Source organism: Rattus norvegicus, chromosome 2, assembly GCF_036323735.1.
Source record: "Rattus norvegicus strain BN/NHsdMcwi chromosome 2, GRCr8, whole genome shotgun sequence".
In the NCBI taxonomy this organism is placed as follows: Eukaryota; Metazoa; Chordata; class Mammalia; order Rodentia; family Muridae; genus Rattus; species Rattus norvegicus.
The window spans coordinates 36,893,501-36,913,683 of record NC_086020.1 but is presented as its reverse complement, the minus strand read 5'-3'; the positions used below and the strand labels follow the sequence as shown (position 1 = coordinate 36,913,683).

The window sequence follows — 20,183 nt, the reverse complement described above, 5'->3', positions numbered from 1 at the left end:
GGTTTGTATATGTGTGCTGATACCCACAGAGCCCACACAGACATTCTGGTACCCTGAAGCTACAATGACAGGAGTGCTTGTTAGCTGCCTAGTATGGGTGTTGAACAAGGGTTCTCTGGAAGAGCTGTAAGCTCTCAACCACTAATCCATCTCCCCAGCCCCTGCTTCAACTATTAAACCTATGCCAGTCGCATTAGTAACTAAGCTTATAAATCATACGCACATGCGCGCGCGCACACACACACACATATTTTAAAACAGGATCTTACTTTATAGCTCCTGGAACTTCCTGGAACCAGGCTGGCCTAGAACTCAGATTCACCTGTCCCTGCCTCTCTGCCTCTCTGCCTCTCTCTGCCTCTCTCTGCCTCTCTCTCTCTGCCTCTCTCTCTCTGCCTCTCTCTCTGCCTCTCTCTCTCTGCCTCTCTCTCTCTGCCTCTCTCTCTGCCTCTCTCTGCCTCTCTCTCTCTGCCTCTCTCTCTCTGCCTCTCTCTCTCTGCCTCTCTCTCTGCCTCTCTCTGCCTCTCTCTGTCTCTCTGCCTCTCTCTCTCTGCCTCTCTCTCTGCCTCTCTGCCTCTCTCTGCCTCTCCTCTGCCTCCTCTGCCTCTGCTCTTCTCTCTCCACCTCCACTTCTGCCCCTGCCCCTGCCCCTGCCCCAGAGTGCTGGGATTACAGATGTGTTACCATGCCTAGCAATGATATTGTTCTTTAACCCCCTCCCCCATGTTTTGTTTTTTTTTTTTGTTTGTTTATCAGTCTTTTTCCTTTCCTATGTTTTATAGTCTTAAAAATTAGATTTCATATTTCAGTGGCTGGTTGTAGTCTCCCTCTCTTAACCACACAGAGATAGTTCACTCTTGAGAAACCCTTAATGATAGAGAGTTTGCAAGCCAGCACTTTAGGATAGGATGCAGTATGACTAATATGTACCTCTCACATGATGACAGATCAGCCAGAGGAAAGCACTGCCCAAACATTATCTTGTGAAAGGTAAATTAAGTCTTCCAGATTCTTTGATAAACTCAATTAACCTCATTCTTCTTGAACAGGAAATATAAGTTTTGATCTATTTCCAGGTCATTCCTGTAGATTACAGAACTGGAAATAAGTTTGACAGACATCCAAACCAAGTTTTATTTAGTAACTGATGTCATCCTGGCAAAAAGTACTGAGGGTACCGTAGAGATGTCCTGTCTCTCTGTCCCCAAGTGTCCTTTGACACTTTGTTTCCTGGTCATCCAAGTGAGTGGCTGATCTCAGTTGCTTGACCCTTTGACTTCCTGGTCAACCCTCCTTTCTCGTGGGTGCGGGAAAATTAATTAATTAGTTAATTAATTACTAGTAATTAAGCTATGATTGGTTGTAGCAAACAGAATCCCATTTAGCAACTTAAGGAAGTTGGAGGATTTTAGAGACAGGTGGCTTCCTGTGTTTTGTCACTAGCCACCTGATTTCTGTTTCTCTTCTCTGTCTTCATGATACTGTTTATCTAAAGGCTTGGTTTTTATTGCCTACCAATCTAAACGCTGCCATCCAAACACACAGAACTCTGTCTCTGGGTCTCAGTGCCTTCCAGGAGATCCTTTGCCAAAATCCCACTTTGTGTCCAGTAGATTTCACCATCCAGCGTTGCTAGAAGAATGAGATTGTCTTATATTTTTCTTGTGGTCCTCTATCATCTCCTCGGACCTCCTACCTAGAACTTTTCCAGAATTGTTAGAGAAGTGCCGGGCATAGGCTATTGGAATCAGTCATTCCTGCAGGAAGAGGGAATGGTGACCTAATTGGTAGAGAGGACATGATCCTGAAATGTTCACTTTCAGGTCCTATCTAAACGGTGTGGCTGCTGAAGAAGTGGGGAAGAGGAATTGGGGATGCAGCAGGCGTGTTCCGAGACACTGCTGAACAAAGTGTAAATGTTTGGGTGAGAGTAGGCAGAGAGATAGTAGCTGCTTTACAGAGTGCGTTTCTGGGAAAGGACTTCTGGGGTAAGACAGAATCCTGACTTCATGGATAAGACTTTTCCATTGTTTACACCCTGTCTGTCTTCCTTCAGGAAATCAAATCAATGAAGAAGAGAATGAGTGAGCTATGCATTGACTTCAACAAGAACCTCAATGAGGACGACACTTCCCTTGTATTCTCCAAGGCTGAACTTGGTAAAATTGTGTTGTTTTACTAAGTTGAATTATATCACCTCACAGGTTCCAACCTAAATTAAAATTCAAAGACTTCTTTTAAAAATTGTCTAGTATCAGGGTGGACAGGTGGTCAGTGGTTAAGAGCACTAGCTGCTCTTGCCAAGGGTTTAGGTTTTATTCCCAGCACCTATATGGCTGATCCTTCTTGGTAACAGACACTGGTGTTTAACAGCCTTCAAGCCTTGACAATTTTTCTGCCTCTCCATGTCTCCCACACTGTAAACAAGTCTCTTACTCTAGGGTATTTTATTTTATTGGCTTAATTTTGCCTCCTCTCTATTAAAATGCCATCTGTATAGGTGCCCTGAAACATTTTTGTTTGTTTGTTTGTTCAAATTATTTTCTGAGCCAGCTGGCCCATCACTGCTGCCCCATTACTGCCGCTCCGTTCCAACACAGTCCAAATAAGATCATGTAGTTGTCCTAGCACCTGAACGTCAGTTAGCAAATCGCATTCCTGAAAGCAGTGTGCCCACGATAAGGAAACCAGTAACGAGTGGGAAACTGATGGTGAGAAAACGTCTCTTTGCAGGTGCTCTTCCTGATGACTTCATTGACAGTTTAGAAAAAACAGATGAAGACAAGTACAAAGTTACCTTAAAGTATCCTCACTACTTCCCTGTCATGAAGAAATGCTGTGTCCCTGAAACTCGAAGGAAGATGGAAATGGCTTTTCATACCAGGTGCAAACAGGTACCATAAATGTCTTAACTTTGATCTTAGAAGAGAGTAAGGGAAGGACGCTCGGTTTGCCACTGTCAGACTGGCTCAGCACTGGCTTTCCACGTGCATTGCATTGAGGAACTGCACATACCTATGACGAGTCTAGCTTTTTCTTTTCCTCGTGGTCAGTTTGCCTGCTATGGCACAAGCTAAACTGCTGAAGTAAAAATAGAACAGATACAAACAAACAAGAAGTTGTCTTCCTTTCCTGCATTTGAAGGCCAGAGTTCGTAAGGAACCATACGAGCTCCTTAACAGGTAACCACCACGGTATGTTCTGGAGATTACTCCTCCTCCTCCTCGGCCTGTGGGAGGGAATGGAGAAAGTTCAGACCACACACCTTTAAAATCCTGTCTCGGGAAACTAAAGGAAGAACAAAAGCCCATTACAAATAGCATCTGAGGACTCTAGTCATCAACCATCAACTCAAACCCATATGTGATCATATCTGCTGCAAGGAAAGCTGAGATATATAGCCTTCGGTTGACAACTGTTTGCTAGACTTAGAATTTTATTATTAAAGGAGAGGATTAAAAATTGATTCTGAATCAAATAGCCAGCTTCACATTAGTCCCGACTACCCAAGTAACTATGAACATCAGGCCCCAGTCATCTAATGTCTTAGGATCAAACACTAAGATCTCTGCCTGCCATTCAATCAACCAATTGAGTTTCTCATGATGTAGCAGCCTACAAAAAGAGAGACAGAAATTAGCCATCTCACCCCCAATCACCCCCAACCCATACCCAGTGCTAGAATAGGAACAGAATAATCACAGGAAGGAAGGAAGGCAAGGACGGAGGGGTGGAGGAAGGGAGGGGCAAAGGCAAGTGCAGGCAAGGTGTGGCAATTGATGTCCTTAATCCCAGTAGAGACAAATGGCTCCCTATGAGTTTGAGGCCAGCCTCATCTGTATAGCAAGCTCCTGACCAGCCAAGGAGACCTGGCAAGACCTTATCTCAAAACCATAAAAGGAGGAGAGAAAAGGAACATAGGAAATACATAGACATTTTCAAAAATTATTTGGCAAAAACTCCTGTACCAGTTGTATTCCATGCCCCCCCGCAACACACACACACATCTGCCTAACTCTCAGGAGATATTTCTTGCCTGTTTTCTCCCATGGTCATGTCTTGGGGGACTGCTGGTTTCTACTGGTGCCAGTTTGAAATACAAGGATTAGATCAGGAACTAAATCCAATAGTATGTCCCATATCTTTGGTAGTAAAATATCTTTAAAAACTAAGCTTCCTGCACTGTTTACTTCTAGGCAGTTAGAGTATCTATACTTAAAATACTGCTTTTGTTCATAGTTCCTACCACGTTTCGTTAACTGATTCGTTTCTACATTTGTTCCTCTGTTTAAAAACTTTGCTTTGAGAATTTTGGGAACGGGTAAGCTTTTGCTAGACAAAAGAAGTAAGCAGTGTTCTCAGATTAATCTCTGCAGTTGAGTAACCAAAGGCCCTTCTACTCCGTGACATTAGCAATGCGGCAGAGCTGGCTTGTTAAGACGGAATCCACAGGAAAGCCTGCCGTCTTCCATCTCCCAGTGTCCTTCTTTCCATTTTCCATTTTAGAAGCTGGCCAGTGCTTTGAGCTCATCTCTCTCCTGTAAATTTTTCTAAAAGTAGCACTTAGTGACAAGCATTATTAATTTTCCCAAGCGATTTCTCTAGAAATAAGACTGCTACATGGCATGTCACCAAAGCTACAGCATCTGCCGCTGCAGTAAACACTCCCACATTACAGTGCGTGTGTACGCCCAGGGTGAGCTGCAGTAAACACTCCCACATTACAGTGCATCTGCACACCCACAGTGAGCTGTGCTGCAGTAAACACTCCCACATTACAGTGCGTGTGCACGCCCACAGTGAGCAGTGCTGCAGTAAGCACTCCCACATTACAGTGCATGTGCACGCCCATAGTGAGCTGCAGTAAACACTCCCACATTACAGTGCGTCTGCACACCCATGGTGAGCTGTGCTGCAGTAAACACTCCCACATTACAGTGCGTCTGCACACCCACAGTGAGCTGTGCTACAGTAAACACTCCCACATTACAGTGCGTGTGCACGCCCACAGTGAGCAGTGCTGCAGTAAGCACTCCCACATTACAGTGCATGTGCACGCCCATAGTGAGCTGCAGTAAACACTCCCACATTACAGTGCATGTGCACGCCCATGGTGAGCTGTGCTGCAGTAAACACTCCCACATTACAGTGCGTCTGCACACCCACAGTGAGCTGTGCTACAGTAAACACTCCCACATTACAGTGCGTGTGCACGCCCACAGTGAGCAGTGCTGCAGTAAGCACTCCCACATTACAGTGCATGTGCACGCCCACAGTGAGCTGCAGTAAACACTCCCACATTACAGTGCATGTGCACGCCCATGGTGAGCTGCAGTAAACACTCCCACATTACAGTGCGTGTGCACGCCCACAGTGAGCTGTCCTGCAGTAAACACTCCTGCACACCCACAGTGAGCATCCTGAGCTTTCCAGCCTGCAGTCTCTCTTTCCAGTCCTTTTCACTTCTGTACTTTTGCATTTTCTTTATTCCCATCAGTCTCCATATTCCATAGTACATCTTTTCCAAACCATTCAAAAGCATGATAAGTCAAGCTGTAAAGTGGGTTCGAGACTAGCCTGAGCTATAAAATGAGCCTTTGTCTCAAAAATCAAAACAAGGCAGCAGCTCTCTGCTCCCAAACCCCGTGGGAGAGAGACCTCACCGCCTGGTCAGGTGGGCACTCCTGAGGCTGCAGAGCGGAGGAGACCACCAACACTGCCCACCCCTGCCCACATTCCTGGCCCAAGAGGAAACTGTATAAGGCCTCTGGGTTCCCGTAGGGGAGGGCCCAGGAGCGGCAGGACCCCTGCGCCTGAGACACCGCCGGAACCTGAAGGAAACAGACCGGATAAACAGTTCTCTGCACCCAAATCCCGTGGGAGGGAGAGCTAAACCTACAGAGAGGCAGACACGCCTGGGAAACCAGAAGAGACTGCACTCTGTGCACATCCAGACGCTAGAGGAAAACACCAAACGGCATCTGGAACCCTGGTGCACGGAGGCTCCCGGAAAGAGCGGCGCAGATCTTCTCGGTTGTTGCCGCCGCGGAGAGGACTTAGGCAGTACCCCATGAGCATACTTGAGCCTCGGAACCTCAGGTAGGACCAACTTTTCCCCTGCAACTGACCTGCCTGGTGAACTCAAGACACAGGCCCACAGGAACAGCTGAAGACCTGTAGAGAGGAAAAACTACACGCCCGAAAGCAGAACACTCTGTCCCCATAACTGGCTGAAAGAAAACAGGAAAACAGGTCTACAGCACTCCTGACACACAGGCTTATAGGACAGTCTAGCCACTGTCAGAAATAGCAGAACAAAGTAACACTAGAGATAATCTGATGGCGGGAGGCAAGCGCAGGAACCCAAGCAACAGAAACCAAGACTACATGGCATCATCGGAGCCCAATTCTCCCACCAAAATAAACATGGAATATCCAAACACACCAGAAAAGCAAGATCTAGTTTCAAAATCATATTTGATCATGATGCTGGAGGACTTCAAGAAAGACGTGAAGAACTCCCTTAGAGAACAAGTAGAAGCCTACAGAGAGGAATTGCAAAAATGCCTGAAAGAATTCCAGGAAAACACAATCAAACAATTGAAGGAATTAAAAATGGAAATAGAAGCAATCAAGAAACAACCCTGGATATAGAAAATCAAAAGAAGAGACAAGGAGCTGTAGATAGAAGCCTCACCAACAGAATACAAGAGATAGAAGAGAGAATCTCGGGAGCAGAAGATTCCCTAGAAATCATTGACTCAACTGTCAAAGATAATGTAAAGCGGAAAAAGCTACTGGTCCAAAACATACAGGAAATCCAGTACTCAATGAGAAGATCAAACCTAAGGATAATAGGTATAGAAGAGAGTGAAGACTCCCAGCTCAAAGGACCAGTAATTATCTTCAACAAAATCATAGAAGAAAACTTCCCTAACCTAAAAAAAGAGATACCCATAGGCATACAAGAAGCCTACAGAACTCCAAATAGATTGGACCAGAAAAGAAACACCTCCCGTCACATAATAGTCAAAACACCAAACGCACAAAATAAAGAATATTACAAGCAGTAAGGGAAAAAGGTCAAGTAACATATAAAGGCAGACCTATCAGAATCACACCAGACTTTTCGCCAGAAACTATGAAGGCCAGAAGGTCCTGGACACATGTCATACAGACCCTAAGAGAACACAAGTGCCAGCCCAGGTTACTGTATCCTGCAAACCTCTCAATTAACATAGATGGAGAAACCAAGATATTCCATGACAAAACCAAATTTACACAATATCTTTCTACAAATCCAGCACTACAAAGGATAATAAAGGGTAAAGCCCAACATAAGGAGGCAAGCTATACCCTAGAAGAAGCAAGAAACTAATCATCTTGGCAACAAAACAAAGAGAAGAAAAGCACACAAACATAACCTCACATCCAAATATGAATATAACAGGAAGCAATAATCACTATTCCTTAATATCTCTCAACATAAATGGCCTCAACTCCCCAATAAAAAGACATAGATTAACAAACTGGATACGCAACGAGGACCCTGCATTCTGCTGCCTACAGGAAACACACCTCAGAGACAAAGACAGACACTACCTCAGAGTGAAAGGCTGGAAAACAACTTTCCAAGCAAATGGTCAGAAGAAGCAAGCTGGAGTAGCCATTCTAATATCAAATAAAATCAATTTTCAATTAAAAGTCATCAAAAAAGATAAGGAAGGACACTTCATATTCATCAAAGGAAAAATCCACCAAGATGAACTCTCAATCCTAAATATCTATGCCCCAAATACAAGGGCACCTACATACGTAAAAGAAACCTTACTAAAGCTCAAAACACACATTGCACCTCACACAATAATAGTGGGAGATTTCAACACCCCACTCTCATCAATGGACAGATCATGGAAACAGAAATTACACAGAGACGTAGACAGACTAAGAGAAGTCATGAGCCAAATGGACTTAACAGATATTTATAGAACATTCTATCCTAAAACAAAAGGATATACCTTCTTCTCAACTCCTCATGGTACTTTCTCCAAAATTGACCATATAGTTGGTCAAAAAACGGGCCTCAACAGGTACAGAAAGATAGAAATAATCCCATGCGTGCTATCGGACCACCACGGCCTAAAACTGGTCTTCAATAACAATAAGGGAAGAATGCCCACATATACGTGGAAATTGAACAATGCTCTACTCAATGATAACCTAGTCAAGGAAGAAATAAAGAAAGAAATTAAAAACTTTTTAGAATTTAATGAAAATGAAGGTACAACATACCCAAACTTATGGGACACAATGAAAGCTGTGCTAAGAAGAAAACTCATAGCGCTGTGTGCCTGCAGAAAGAAATGGGAAAGAGCATATGTCAGCAGCTTGACAGCACACCTAAAAGCTCTAGAGCAAAAAGAAGCAAATACACCCAGGAGGAGTAGAAGGCAGGAAATAATCAAACTCAGAGCTGAAATCAACCAAGTAGAAACAAAAAGGACCATAGAAAGAATCAACAGAACCAAAAGTTGGTTCTTTGAGAAAATCAACAAGATAGATAAACCCTTAGCCAGACTAACGAGAGGACCCAGAGAGTGTGTCCAAATTAACAAAATCAGAAATGAAAAGGAAGACATAACTACAGATTCAGAGGAAATTCAAAAAATCATCAGATCTTACTATAAAAGCCTATATTCAACAAAACTTGAAAATCTACAGGAAATGGACAATTTCCTAGACAAATATCAGGTACCGAAGTTAAATCAGGAACAGATAAACCAGTTAAACAACCCCATAACTCCTAAGAAAATAGAAGCAGTCATTAAAGGTCTCCCAACCAAAAAGAGCCCAGGTCCAGATGGGTTTAGTGCAGAATTCTATCAAACCTTCATAGAAGACCTCATACTAATATTATCCAAACTATTCCACAAAATTGAAACAGATGGATCACTCCCGAATTCCTTCTATGAAGCCACAATTACTCTTATACCTAAACCACACAAAGACCCAACAAAGAAAGAGAACTTCAGACCAATTTCCCTTATGAATATCGACGCAAAAATACTCAATAAAATTCTGGCAAACCGAATCCAAGAGCACATCAAAACAATCATCCACCATGATCAAGTAGGCTTCATCCCAGGCATGCAGGGATGGTTTAATATAGGGAAAACCATCAACGTGATCCATTATATAAACAAACTGAAAGAACAAAACCACATGATCATTTCATTAGATGCTGAGAAAGCATTTGACAAAATTCAACACCCCTTCATGATAAAAGTCCTGGAAAGAATAGGAATTCAAGGCCCATACCTAAACATAGTAAAAGCCATATACAGCAAACCAGTTGCTAACATTAAACTAAATGGAGAAAAACTTGAAGCAATCCCACTAAAATCAGGGACTAGACAAGGCTGCCCACTCTCTCCCTACTTATTCAATATAGTTCTTGAAGTTCTAGCCAGAGCAATCAGACAACAAAAGGAGGTCAAGGGGATACAGATCGGAAAAGAAGAAGTCAAAATATAACTATTTGCAGATGATATGATAGTTTATTTAAGTGATCCCAAAAGTTCCACCAGAGAACTACTAAAGCTGATAAACAACTTCAGCAAAGTGGCTGGGTATAAAATTAACTCAAATAAATCAGTAGCCTTCCTCTACACAAAAGAGAAACAAGCCAAGAAAGAAATTAGGGAAACGACACCCTTCATAATAGACCCAAATAATATAAAGTACCTCGGTGTGACTTTAACCAAGCAAGTAAAAGATCTGTACAATAAGAACTTCAAGACACTGAAGAAAGAAACTGAAGAAGACCTCAGAAGATGGAAAGATCTCCCATGCTCATGGATTGGCAGGATTAATATAGTAAAAATGGCCATTTTACCAAAAGCGATCTACAGATTCAATGCAATCCCCATCAAAATACCAATCCAATTCTTCAAAGAGTTAGACATAACAATTTGCAAATTCATCTGGAATAACAAAAAACCCAGGATAGCTAAAACTATCCTCAACAATAAAAGGACTTCAGGGGGAATCACTATCCCTGAACTCAGGCAGTATTACAGAGCAATAGTGATAAAAACTGCATGGTATTGGTACAGAGACAGGCAGATAGACCAATGGAATAGAATTGAAGACCCAGAAATGAACCCACACACCTATGGTCACTTGATTTTTGACAAAGGAGCCAAAACCATCAAATGGAAAAAAGATAGCATTTTCAGCAAATGGTGCTGGTTCAACTGGAGGTCAACATGTAGAAGAATGCAGATTGATCAATCCTTATCACCCTGTACAAAGCTTAAGTCCAAGTGGATCAAGGACCTCCACATCAAACCTGATACACTCAAACTAATAGAAGAAAAACTAGGGAAGCATCTGGAACACATGGGCACTGGAAAAAATTTCCTGAACAAAACACCAATGGCTTATGCTCTAAGATCAAGAATCGACAAATGGGATCTCATAAAACTGCAAAGCTTCTGTAAGGCAAAGGACACTGTGGTTAGGACAAATCGGCAACCAACAGATTGGGAAAAGATCTTTACCAATCCTACAACAGATAGAGGCCTTATATCCAAAATATACAAAGAACTCAAGAAGTTAGACCGCAGGGAGACAAATAACCCTATTAAAAAATGGGGTTCAGAGCTAAACAAAGAATTCACAGCTGAGGAATGCCGAATGGCTGAGAAACACCTAAAGAAATGTTCAACATCTTTAGTCATAAGGGAAATGCAAATCAAAACAACCCTGAGATTTCTCCTCACACCAGTGAGAATGGCTAAGATCAAAAACTCAGGTGACAGCAGATGCTGGCGAGGATGTGGAGAAAGAGGAACACTCCTCCATTGTTGGTGGGATTGCAGACTGGTAAAACCATTCTGGAAATCAGTCTGGAGGTTCCTCAGAAAATTGGACATTGAACTGCCTGAGGACCCAGCTATACCTCTCTTGGGCATATACCCAAAAGATGCCCCAACATATAAAAAAGACACGTGCTCCACTATGTTCATCGCAGCCTTATTTATAATAGCCAGAAACTGGAAAGAACCCAGATGCCCTTCAACAGAGGAATGGATACAGAAAATGTGGTACATCTACACAATGGAATATTACTCAGCTATCAAAAACAACGGCTTTATGAAATTCGTAGGCAAATGGTTGGAACTGGAAAATATCATCCTGAGTGAGCTAACCCAAACACAGAAAGACATACATGGTATGCACTCATTGATAAGTGGCTATTAGCCCAAATGCTTGAATTACCCTAGATCCCTAGAACAAACGAAACTCAAGACGGATGATCAAAATGTGAATGCTTCACTCCTTCTTTAAAAGGGGAACAAGAATACCCTTGGGAGGGAATAGAGAGGCAAAGATTAAAACAGAGACTGAAGGAACACCCATTCAGAGCCTGCCCCACAGGTGGCCCATACATATACAGCCACCCAATTAGACAAGATGGATGAAGCAAAGAAGTGCAGACCAACAGGAGCCGGATGTAGATTGCTCCTGAGAGACACAGCCAGAATACAGCAAATACAGAGGCGAATACCAGCAGCAAACCACTGAACTGAGAATAGGTCCCCCGTTGAAGGAATCAGAGAAAGAACTGGAAGAGCTTGAAGGGGCTCGAGACCCCATATGAACAACAATGTCAAGCAACCAGAGCTTCCAGGGACTAAGCCACTACCTAAAGACTATACATGGACTGACCCTGGACTCTGACCTCATAGGTAGCAATGAATATCCTAGTAAGAGCACCAGTGGAAGGGGAAGCCCTGGGTCCTGCCAAGACTGAACCCCCAGTGAACTAGACTGTTGGGGGGAGGGAGGTAATGGGAGGAGGGTTGGGAGGGGAACACCCATAGGGAAGGGGAGGGGGGAGGGGGATGTTTGCCCAGAAACCAAAGAATTATTATTAAGTATTAAATAAATTTAAAAAAAATCAAAACAAGTCAGTCTTGGTAGCTCAAATCTACAAACCAAGTATTCAGGAGGCTGAGCCAGGTATGAATTTAAGGCTAGCCTAGGCTACAGAGTGAGGCCCTGTCATAAGCATCACTGCCCCTCTCCCAACCACACACACAAGAAAGAAAATATGGGGTTGAAGTGGTGGATAGTGCTGGCTGGATAAAGAAAATCGTCATGCAAACCTGACAACCCTACAAAAGCCAGCTGCAGAGCCACATGTAATCCCAGCAGTCTTACTTTAAGATGGGAGGCTGAGGCATGAGAATCACCTGGAATTGGAGTTCATGGGCCAGCTAGCCTGGGGTATGCAGTGCAGCAGAAGAAATGAGAGACCCTGTCTCAACAAAGCAGAAGGCAGAAACCAAACTCAGAATTCCTCAGATTTCCACACACATGCTGCAATATGCACGCATCGCCTCCCCCTACACACACACACACACCACACACACACACACACGCACATACACACCACATACACACCACACACACACATACACACACACACCACACACACACATTCTCACACACATACACACACACACACCACACGCACATTCACACACATATACACACACATTCACACACACCACACACACACATACCACACACACACCACACACATTCACACACACACATACACAAACACATACACACACACATTCTCACACACACATACACAAACCCATACACACACATACACATATCACACACACACATACACACACACCACACACACATTCACACACATATACACACACATTTACACACACCACACACACACATACCACACACACCACACACATTCACACACACACAACACACACAACACACACACACATTCACACACATATACACACACATTCACACACACAACACACACACACATACCACACACACACCACACACACACACACACACAACACGCACACACACACACACAACACGCACACACACAGTAAAATATTTACTGGTATAGATAAGAAAAGAAATCGATCCCTAAATAGTTTGCTGACTTGATTGTTGGGATTAATGATCTTTCCTTTGACATTATAAGATTACTTTTCCAATGCTGAAGAGATGCCTCAGTAGTTAAGAACACTTACAGCTCAGGCTGAGGACCCAGATTTGGTGCCTTGCAGCCATCTGTAAATCTAGTACCAGGGGATTTGATGACGCATTTGGACCCCTCAAGCACCAGGTACATGTGTCATACATATATATGTGCAGGCAAAACAGGCATACACAAAAATAAAACAATTTTTTAAAAATTAAAAATTAAAAACAAAAAAGGTAACCTTTTCTCTTTTTTTGGTGGCACATAAGTATAATCCCCAGACCCAGGAGGCCAGAGGGGGATTTCTATGAGTCTGAAGCTATTACTTGGTGTACAGAGTGAGTTCAGGCCTGCTGGGCTACAGAGTAACTTGTCTCAAACAGAAGCAAACACAAGTGTGTGTGTGTGTGTCTCTGTGTGTCTCTGTGTCTCTGTGTGTATGTGTCAGTGTGTGTGTCTCTGTGTGTATGTGTGTGTGTTTATGTGTGTGTTAGTGTATGTGAGTATGTATGTGTGTGTGTGTTTATGTATATGTGTCTGTGTGTCTTTGTGTGTGTCTATGTGTGTCTTTGTGTGTGTGTCAGTATATGTGAGTAGTATGTATGTGTGTGTGTTTATGTATGTGTGTCTGTGTGTCTTTATGTGTGTGTCAGTGTGTTATGTATGTGTGTCTGCGTGTGTGTGTCTGCATGTGTGTGTGTGTGTGTGTTTGTGTGTGTGTGTGTTTGTGTTGGTCCTAAGTATATAGGTTCTGAATAGAAAATATGTTGAGGAAAAGCCTAAAACCCCATTTCGAGTGTCAAATGCCATGGTCTGTCCATCTGTTTATATTATTTAAACAAAGCACTGTGGGCTGGGTGACCTATAAATAGTAGGGATTTATTTTTCATGGTTTGGAGGCAGGAAACCCTTGGTGTGCTGTGTGCTCACAAAAAGAAAGATAATCTCTTTTAATCATGGGGGGACAGGGCAAAATGTACCTAAGATGGTTTCTTCTCGCTCTCTAGTAAGCCACTGATCAGTCCGTGAGGACAGTGCTAAAAGGTCCCATCTCTTAGGGTCACCGCAATAGAAATTAATTTTCAACATGTCTTAGGGGAACTTTTAGACAATAGCATGTGGAATTAAGTATAGTAATTCATTAATGTGCATTCTTCTGGAACCAACACCCATTCACAGAACTTTCTATGCTCACTAAGTGAATCTGCATTCATACACCCCAATCCCCCGTTCCACTTCCCGTGTCTGTAAACCTAATGGCTGCAGGAGACTCACATGTGTCCTGTGACTCACGTCCAATCTAAGCATAGGGTCATAAAAGCTTACCACGTTGGAACATGTCAGAATGCCCTCCTATGTAAGGGTGAGTTGTATGCTGCTGTATGGACGTACCACATTTTCTTGATCTAGTCAGTCTTCTGTTACTGGGCATTTGAGCTGTTTCCATGAATTTACTATTGAATTATGATGCTTTGAACATAGATACCTATGTTGTGTCTGTCCATATTTTCTCTAAAGTAGGATTGGGATTATATGGTAATTCTGTGGGTTTGTAGTTTTTTTTGTTATGGTTTCTGTTGTTGAGGGCGCTTTGGTTTGGGAGTTTTGGGGGTTTTGTTTCTTTTGTCCAGACTGGCTCTCATACAGCCCTCGCTTGCTTTAAACTCATTATGTAGCCAGTGATCGTGAATTCCTGAGCCTCCTGCCCCACCTCCCAAGTTCTGAGACAAGATGTGCTACCGTGTCTGGTTTATGTGGAGCTGGTGATCAAACCCCAGGCTTCATGGATTTTACGTGAACACTCCACACACTGAGCCTCATTCCCAACCCATCTGTGTGAACAACTGAACCATTTCACATGCACATCAGCAGTGCACAGGGAACCAGTTTCTCTACATCCTTATCAACACACTCTTTCCTAGGTGTGGATATAGAACAGCAAATCAAATTTGTGTGAGGTTAAAATGAATTTTATGCTGTGTATTATTTGCCACAGACACCTCAGAAAGTTGTAACGATGAGTATTTGGTACTTACATAGTTGAAAATAAGTTAGAAATCATGGTAGTTTATAAGCCAGGCTTTCCTCTGAGTTTATAGTATCTCACGGTTTGTGAGGAACTTACAGCTATCTCAGAAGCTGAAGTGTTATCGATTATTTCAGGAATAACACACATTTCCGACTTTGCTTAGGCCGAAATGGAAGCAGTAGATCAGATGGCCTAGACCTGTTGACAGTGTGAGAGCCTCACTGACGCCGTGGCTATTCCCATGCTCTGAGTCCAGCTGCTCACTTTCTTCTGTTTTTGTTGTTCTTGTTACTAGGAAAACACCGCAATTCTGCAACAGCTCCTCCCGCTGCGAGCTCAAGTGGCCAAGCTGCTGGGCTATAACACCCATGCTGACTTTGTCCTTGAACTGAACACTGCGAAGAGCACCAGCCGCGTGGCCGCCTTTCTAGGTCAGTCCTTGATTTAGGGTCAGTTCTGTGGCTTCTGTTTCCTTTGCCCCACATCACTTTACTGCATAATATCTCCTTAACAGCCACCTCAGCTGGGCACCGAGGCTGCCTTCTCGAGAACATGCTGGTTTCAGGAGAACAGTAACAATCAGCTACTCACCTTAGATGATCTCAGTTCTTGGGGCTGCTGTTGTTGGGACATTGAGTCTGTTTTTTACGTGTAGCCAAGCAGACCTTGGCTCATTGCCTTTATTTACTGCCACTGTGTATTTGATGCTGTGCGCTCTGCTTACTGATAGACTGGTGTGAAATAACTGAAGATGTGCACAGAGTGAAAACAGAGTATACATAAAAACCAGCACTTTACCCACCAAGCCCCTGACGTGACAGGGTAATACAGTGCATTGAAAGTGTTTGCTACTCACTGCTGGTACAGTTATTTTAAGTCCTTTTTTTTAAATTAAAAAACAAAACAAACATAGGATTTCCTGGGCCTGGTGGTACATACCTTTAATCCCAGCATGCAGAAAGAGCTCTCTGTCAGTCCAGGGCCAGCCTAATCTACTTTGCGAGTGCCAGGCCAGCCATGGCCACCTAGTGTGACTCTGTCTCAAGGAGAAAACAGTAACAACTAAAGTTTCTGGTTCAGGGAAATAACAGTGAATAAAGTGCCTGCTGCAGGAACAATGAGGACTAAATCCCCATAGCCTGTGTAAAAGCCAGGCTGGCATGCTCCACCTGCAATCTCTGAACTGAGCCACCAGGCTAGCTAGGCTACACAGTTACCAAGCAAAGGTTCAAGACCCTGCTTCACTAAACAAGGTGTAAAGTGATTGAGGAAGATACCACATGTTAACACACATGAGCAAGTGCACCAACCCATGCATATGAGCACAATGCCCACAGAGTATACACAGACATGTGCCTCTACCTCCCAAGAACTGGGATTAAAGGCATATCCTAAATCTAAAATGGTATTAAAATTACTCTATTCTTCGCCAACAACATGTCAAAGTATTTAGCTTTAATCGTCTTACTAATGGAATCAAGTTGGAACTGATTAATAGTGGGTTAAAAGTGGGCATGATGGTACACATCTGTAACCCAGGCAGTCAGGAGGCTTAGACAGGAGGATGACATAAATCTGAGGCCAACCTGAGTCATGTAGCAAGTACCAGAGAGCCACAGTGTGAGACCTGTCACAATAAACCAAACAGGAAACTGACTAAAAGTAGGTTAAGAAGTCAGCTTTTAGTCTAAAATTTACTCCACTATTTTTCTTAATAGTCATGTCGTGGTTTATATATATATATGGTGGAATCATGATATATATATAATATAAATGGGTGTCCCATCAATGACATCCTATAATTCATTTGTGCATTTATGAGACATTTGGAATAACTACCTTGTATTAGGAATAGAAGGTGGTGTACAAAATGCTAGAAGCACAGAAACGGCAAGACCAAGTCCTTTCCTCGGTGGAGAGAGCAGAGCTGTGCACAGGTGGCTGATGTAAGATTAGGTTGTTGTCCAGGAGGGCAGCTCAGCTCGGGGACCTGGCAGGTTTGCTAAGAATGTTTTCTGCATGGTGACTGCCTATGCTGAGATGTCTCCCTAGCAACTGCCCCACTATCTTAACCCTGGAAGGTAGCTGCCCCTCTGGCTGGCCTTGTGCTGCCTGTCTTCACATAGTTACCAGATTGTGAAAAGAAGTGCAAAAGAGCGTCCTCATGCAATCAGCCTTCTTAAGAGCAAGTAATCAGAATTTGACTATAGTTTATACATTTGATTGTTGATTTCTCTTAAATCTAAAGCTAAAATCTAGAAGTGCTCTCTCCAGATCCTCCTCCTTCAGAATGGAGCTGTGGACAGCAGGCCAACCCCATGATCAAACATACAAAGCAGCTTCTAAATGATGTTGCCTGCAGGTCACGGAGTTATTGTTTTAGCAACATAGCCTTGCTGAGAAATACACAGTCAGTCAGTCAGACAGACAGACAGACACATGTACACATGCATGCACATGCTGAATCTCACCGTTACTTTGTTCTGAATTATAACATTCCTAGGTCAGAGCTCTTGAGGTACACTTCCCTGTTGTTGCTACTGGGAGGAACTCATGGATGGGTTTTGGTGGTGTGAAGGACAAGGGGAAAGAAAGAGTTATCAACTAAGTCACTCTGAAGAGAAAGCTCTGCCCCCTCCAGCTCTTTTCCTCCTTGTGCTGTTTCCTCTGACTGATCATGTGCAGAACTGGCAGTACTTATGAATACACTTGCTCCAAAGGACGCACCACTAACTCAGCCATTTCCCTCACAGATGATTTAAGCCAGAAATTGAAACCCTTGGGTGAGGCAGAACGGGAGTTTATTTTGAGCCTGAAGAAGAAGGAATGTGAAGAGCGAGGTTTTGAATACGACGGGAAGATCAATGCATGGGACCTCCATTACTACATGACACAGACAGAGGAGCTCAAGTACTCGGTGGACCAGGAGTCCCTTAAGGAGTACTTCCCCATTGAGGTGGTCACGGAAGGCTTGCTAAGCATCTACCAGGAGCTGCTGGGACTTTCATTTGAACAAGTGCCCGATGCTCATGTTTGGAATAAGAGCGTTTCACTTTACACTGTGAAGGATAAAGCTACAGGAGAGGTCCTGGGGCAGTTCTACCTGGACCTCTATCCAAGGTACTGGATTGGCTGGTAAAAGCAACCTGGCTCTGCCCTCAAATACTGCCTACATGTACAGGGGTTAAAAGGAAGGCTCTTGCCAAGCTGTGGTAGCAGATACCTTTAATCTCAGCACTCAGGAGCAGAGGCAGGTGGATCTCTGTGAGTTTAAGGCCAGCTTGGTCTCCAGAGCTATACAGAAAAACCAACAACAAAAAAAAGTAGTCTCTGAAGCCTCACTAGACAAATTATGCAGTTTTGCTCTGCTGTCTCCTTACAGGTCCTGAAAGATGGGGAAGGCTTGGAGCACTGATTTTGTGGATTATTGTAATTGTTTAGAAAACTGCACAGCACATAGCTGAGTTCTTAAAAACAAAACAAAACAAAACAAAAGAGAAATTTGTAAGTGCATGATGTATGTGTGTGTACGTGTCCAGGCCAGACAGGACATCTGAACAGCCTCTCGCCCATATAGTGCGTCTAGAATAAGCATAGCTACACCACCATCTACTGCATCTACTTAATTTAAAATTGACCTAGATATTATTGCCTAGATAATTTGTCTGCCATTCAGTCGTCTACACTTTGTGACTGTTTTCTCATCTGTCTTTCTGGGGACCATTACAATAGAGTAGAAATAGCAAAATGTTTGCTGTTCCTCTAATGAGTCCAAATGTTCAACTGACATAACCTCCCTGAGATGTTCATTCTCCTGAGCCCTTTATAGGAATATTTATGTACTGAGGACTGCATGTGCACATTTCCCAAACATTTAGTCGGGGATAAAATTTCAAATATTATTGTTTAAAGTATGTAACTATCAATTCCAAATGTTCCATCAGAAACAAAAGATTTGGATCTTTTCCGCCTTAGGCTACTTTCTAAAACAAACCCATCCGTTTGCAATTACTAACCCATTATAGATAGACCAAAAAGAGTTATGGCACCCCCTCCCTCAGCAAAGGGCCGGTGAGGGATCCCTGGCTCTGGATGCTCAGAGGAGGCTGAATTGTGATCCATTTGGTGGCACAGGTGTCCTTCAGCACCTAAGCTATCCCAGAGCTTTTTGGAAAAGTGCCAGGAGGGCCAGTGACAGCTCATGGGTAAAGGTGCTTGCCACCATGGCTTACAACATGAGTTTGAGTCCCAGAAGCCATAGTGAAAGATTACTGGCTCTGACCCCCCCCCACACACACACACACATACACTGTAGCATGCACATACCCATGTACATATATACACACATGCACACATACACTAGTGTCAGGTACAGTTTTATGTGAGTACTTAAGAGGATAATCCTTTGGGCCAGCAAGATGGATTAGAAGATAAAATCCCATAATCCCACAAGGTGGCAGGAGAGGACTAACTCCTGAGAGTCATACTCTAGCCTCCACAGAGGAGCTATCCACATGAGTGTACACACACACACACACACACACACACACACACACACACACACGTGTGTGTGTGTGTGTGTGTGTGCATACGCTCATGCACACTTATATACACGCAAACACACAATTTAACCCAGGAAATCTTTGCTGTCTGCTAACATACTTCCAAGGGACAGAATTCTCCCATCCACTGTGTCTCTGCCAATATACTTATTTTGTGTATTAGAGATCTGATCGTTGCTACCAGAAATTCTATGGAAAATGCAGGGTAAACTGTTGTGAGGATAATGACCTAACTTATACTCGTTTCTGTCAGTCTTTACATAAAGATGAAATACAGGTTAACAGTTTTATTTGTCTGACTCCAGAGCAGTATTCAGAGTAGATCCTTTAAAGACTTGTGGTTTTCTTTTTAAAACACATTTTATTTTTAATTCATCAAATACTGAGATGCTTAAACAAATAAAATCCTATGATTCTTATATGAAACTGCAAGGTAAGAACTTTTAGTCTATCACTTTATAAGCACAACATGAAAAGACAATCTCAGGATCAAGATCATTTTCAAAGTAACTAAATTGAGTACTTGTTTGTTTTATTTTGTTTGGGG

At 43.1% G+C, this 20,183-nt stretch overlaps 1 protein-coding gene across 7 annotated transcripts in view; it reads left to right on the top strand.

Moving 5' to 3' along the window:
- Positions 1-20,183, top strand: part of Nln (neurolysin) — a 99,314-nt gene that overhangs the window by 53,066 nt on the left and 26,065 nt on the right. For all 7 annotated transcript variants that reach the window (XR_005500227.2, XM_039101583.2, XM_039101584.2 and 4 more), the window contains 4 exons: positions 2,057-2,159; positions 2,734-2,894; positions 15,370-15,505; positions 17,828-18,194. Coding sequence is in view for 6 of the 7 variants with exons in the window: in XM_039101583.2 (XP_038957511.1) it covers positions 2,057-2,159; positions 2,734-2,894; positions 15,370-15,505; positions 17,828-18,194 (767 nt within the window). In the remaining variant the exon portion in view is untranslated. The remainder of the gene's footprint in view (positions 1-2,056; positions 2,160-2,733; positions 2,895-15,369; positions 15,506-17,827; positions 18,195-20,183) is intronic.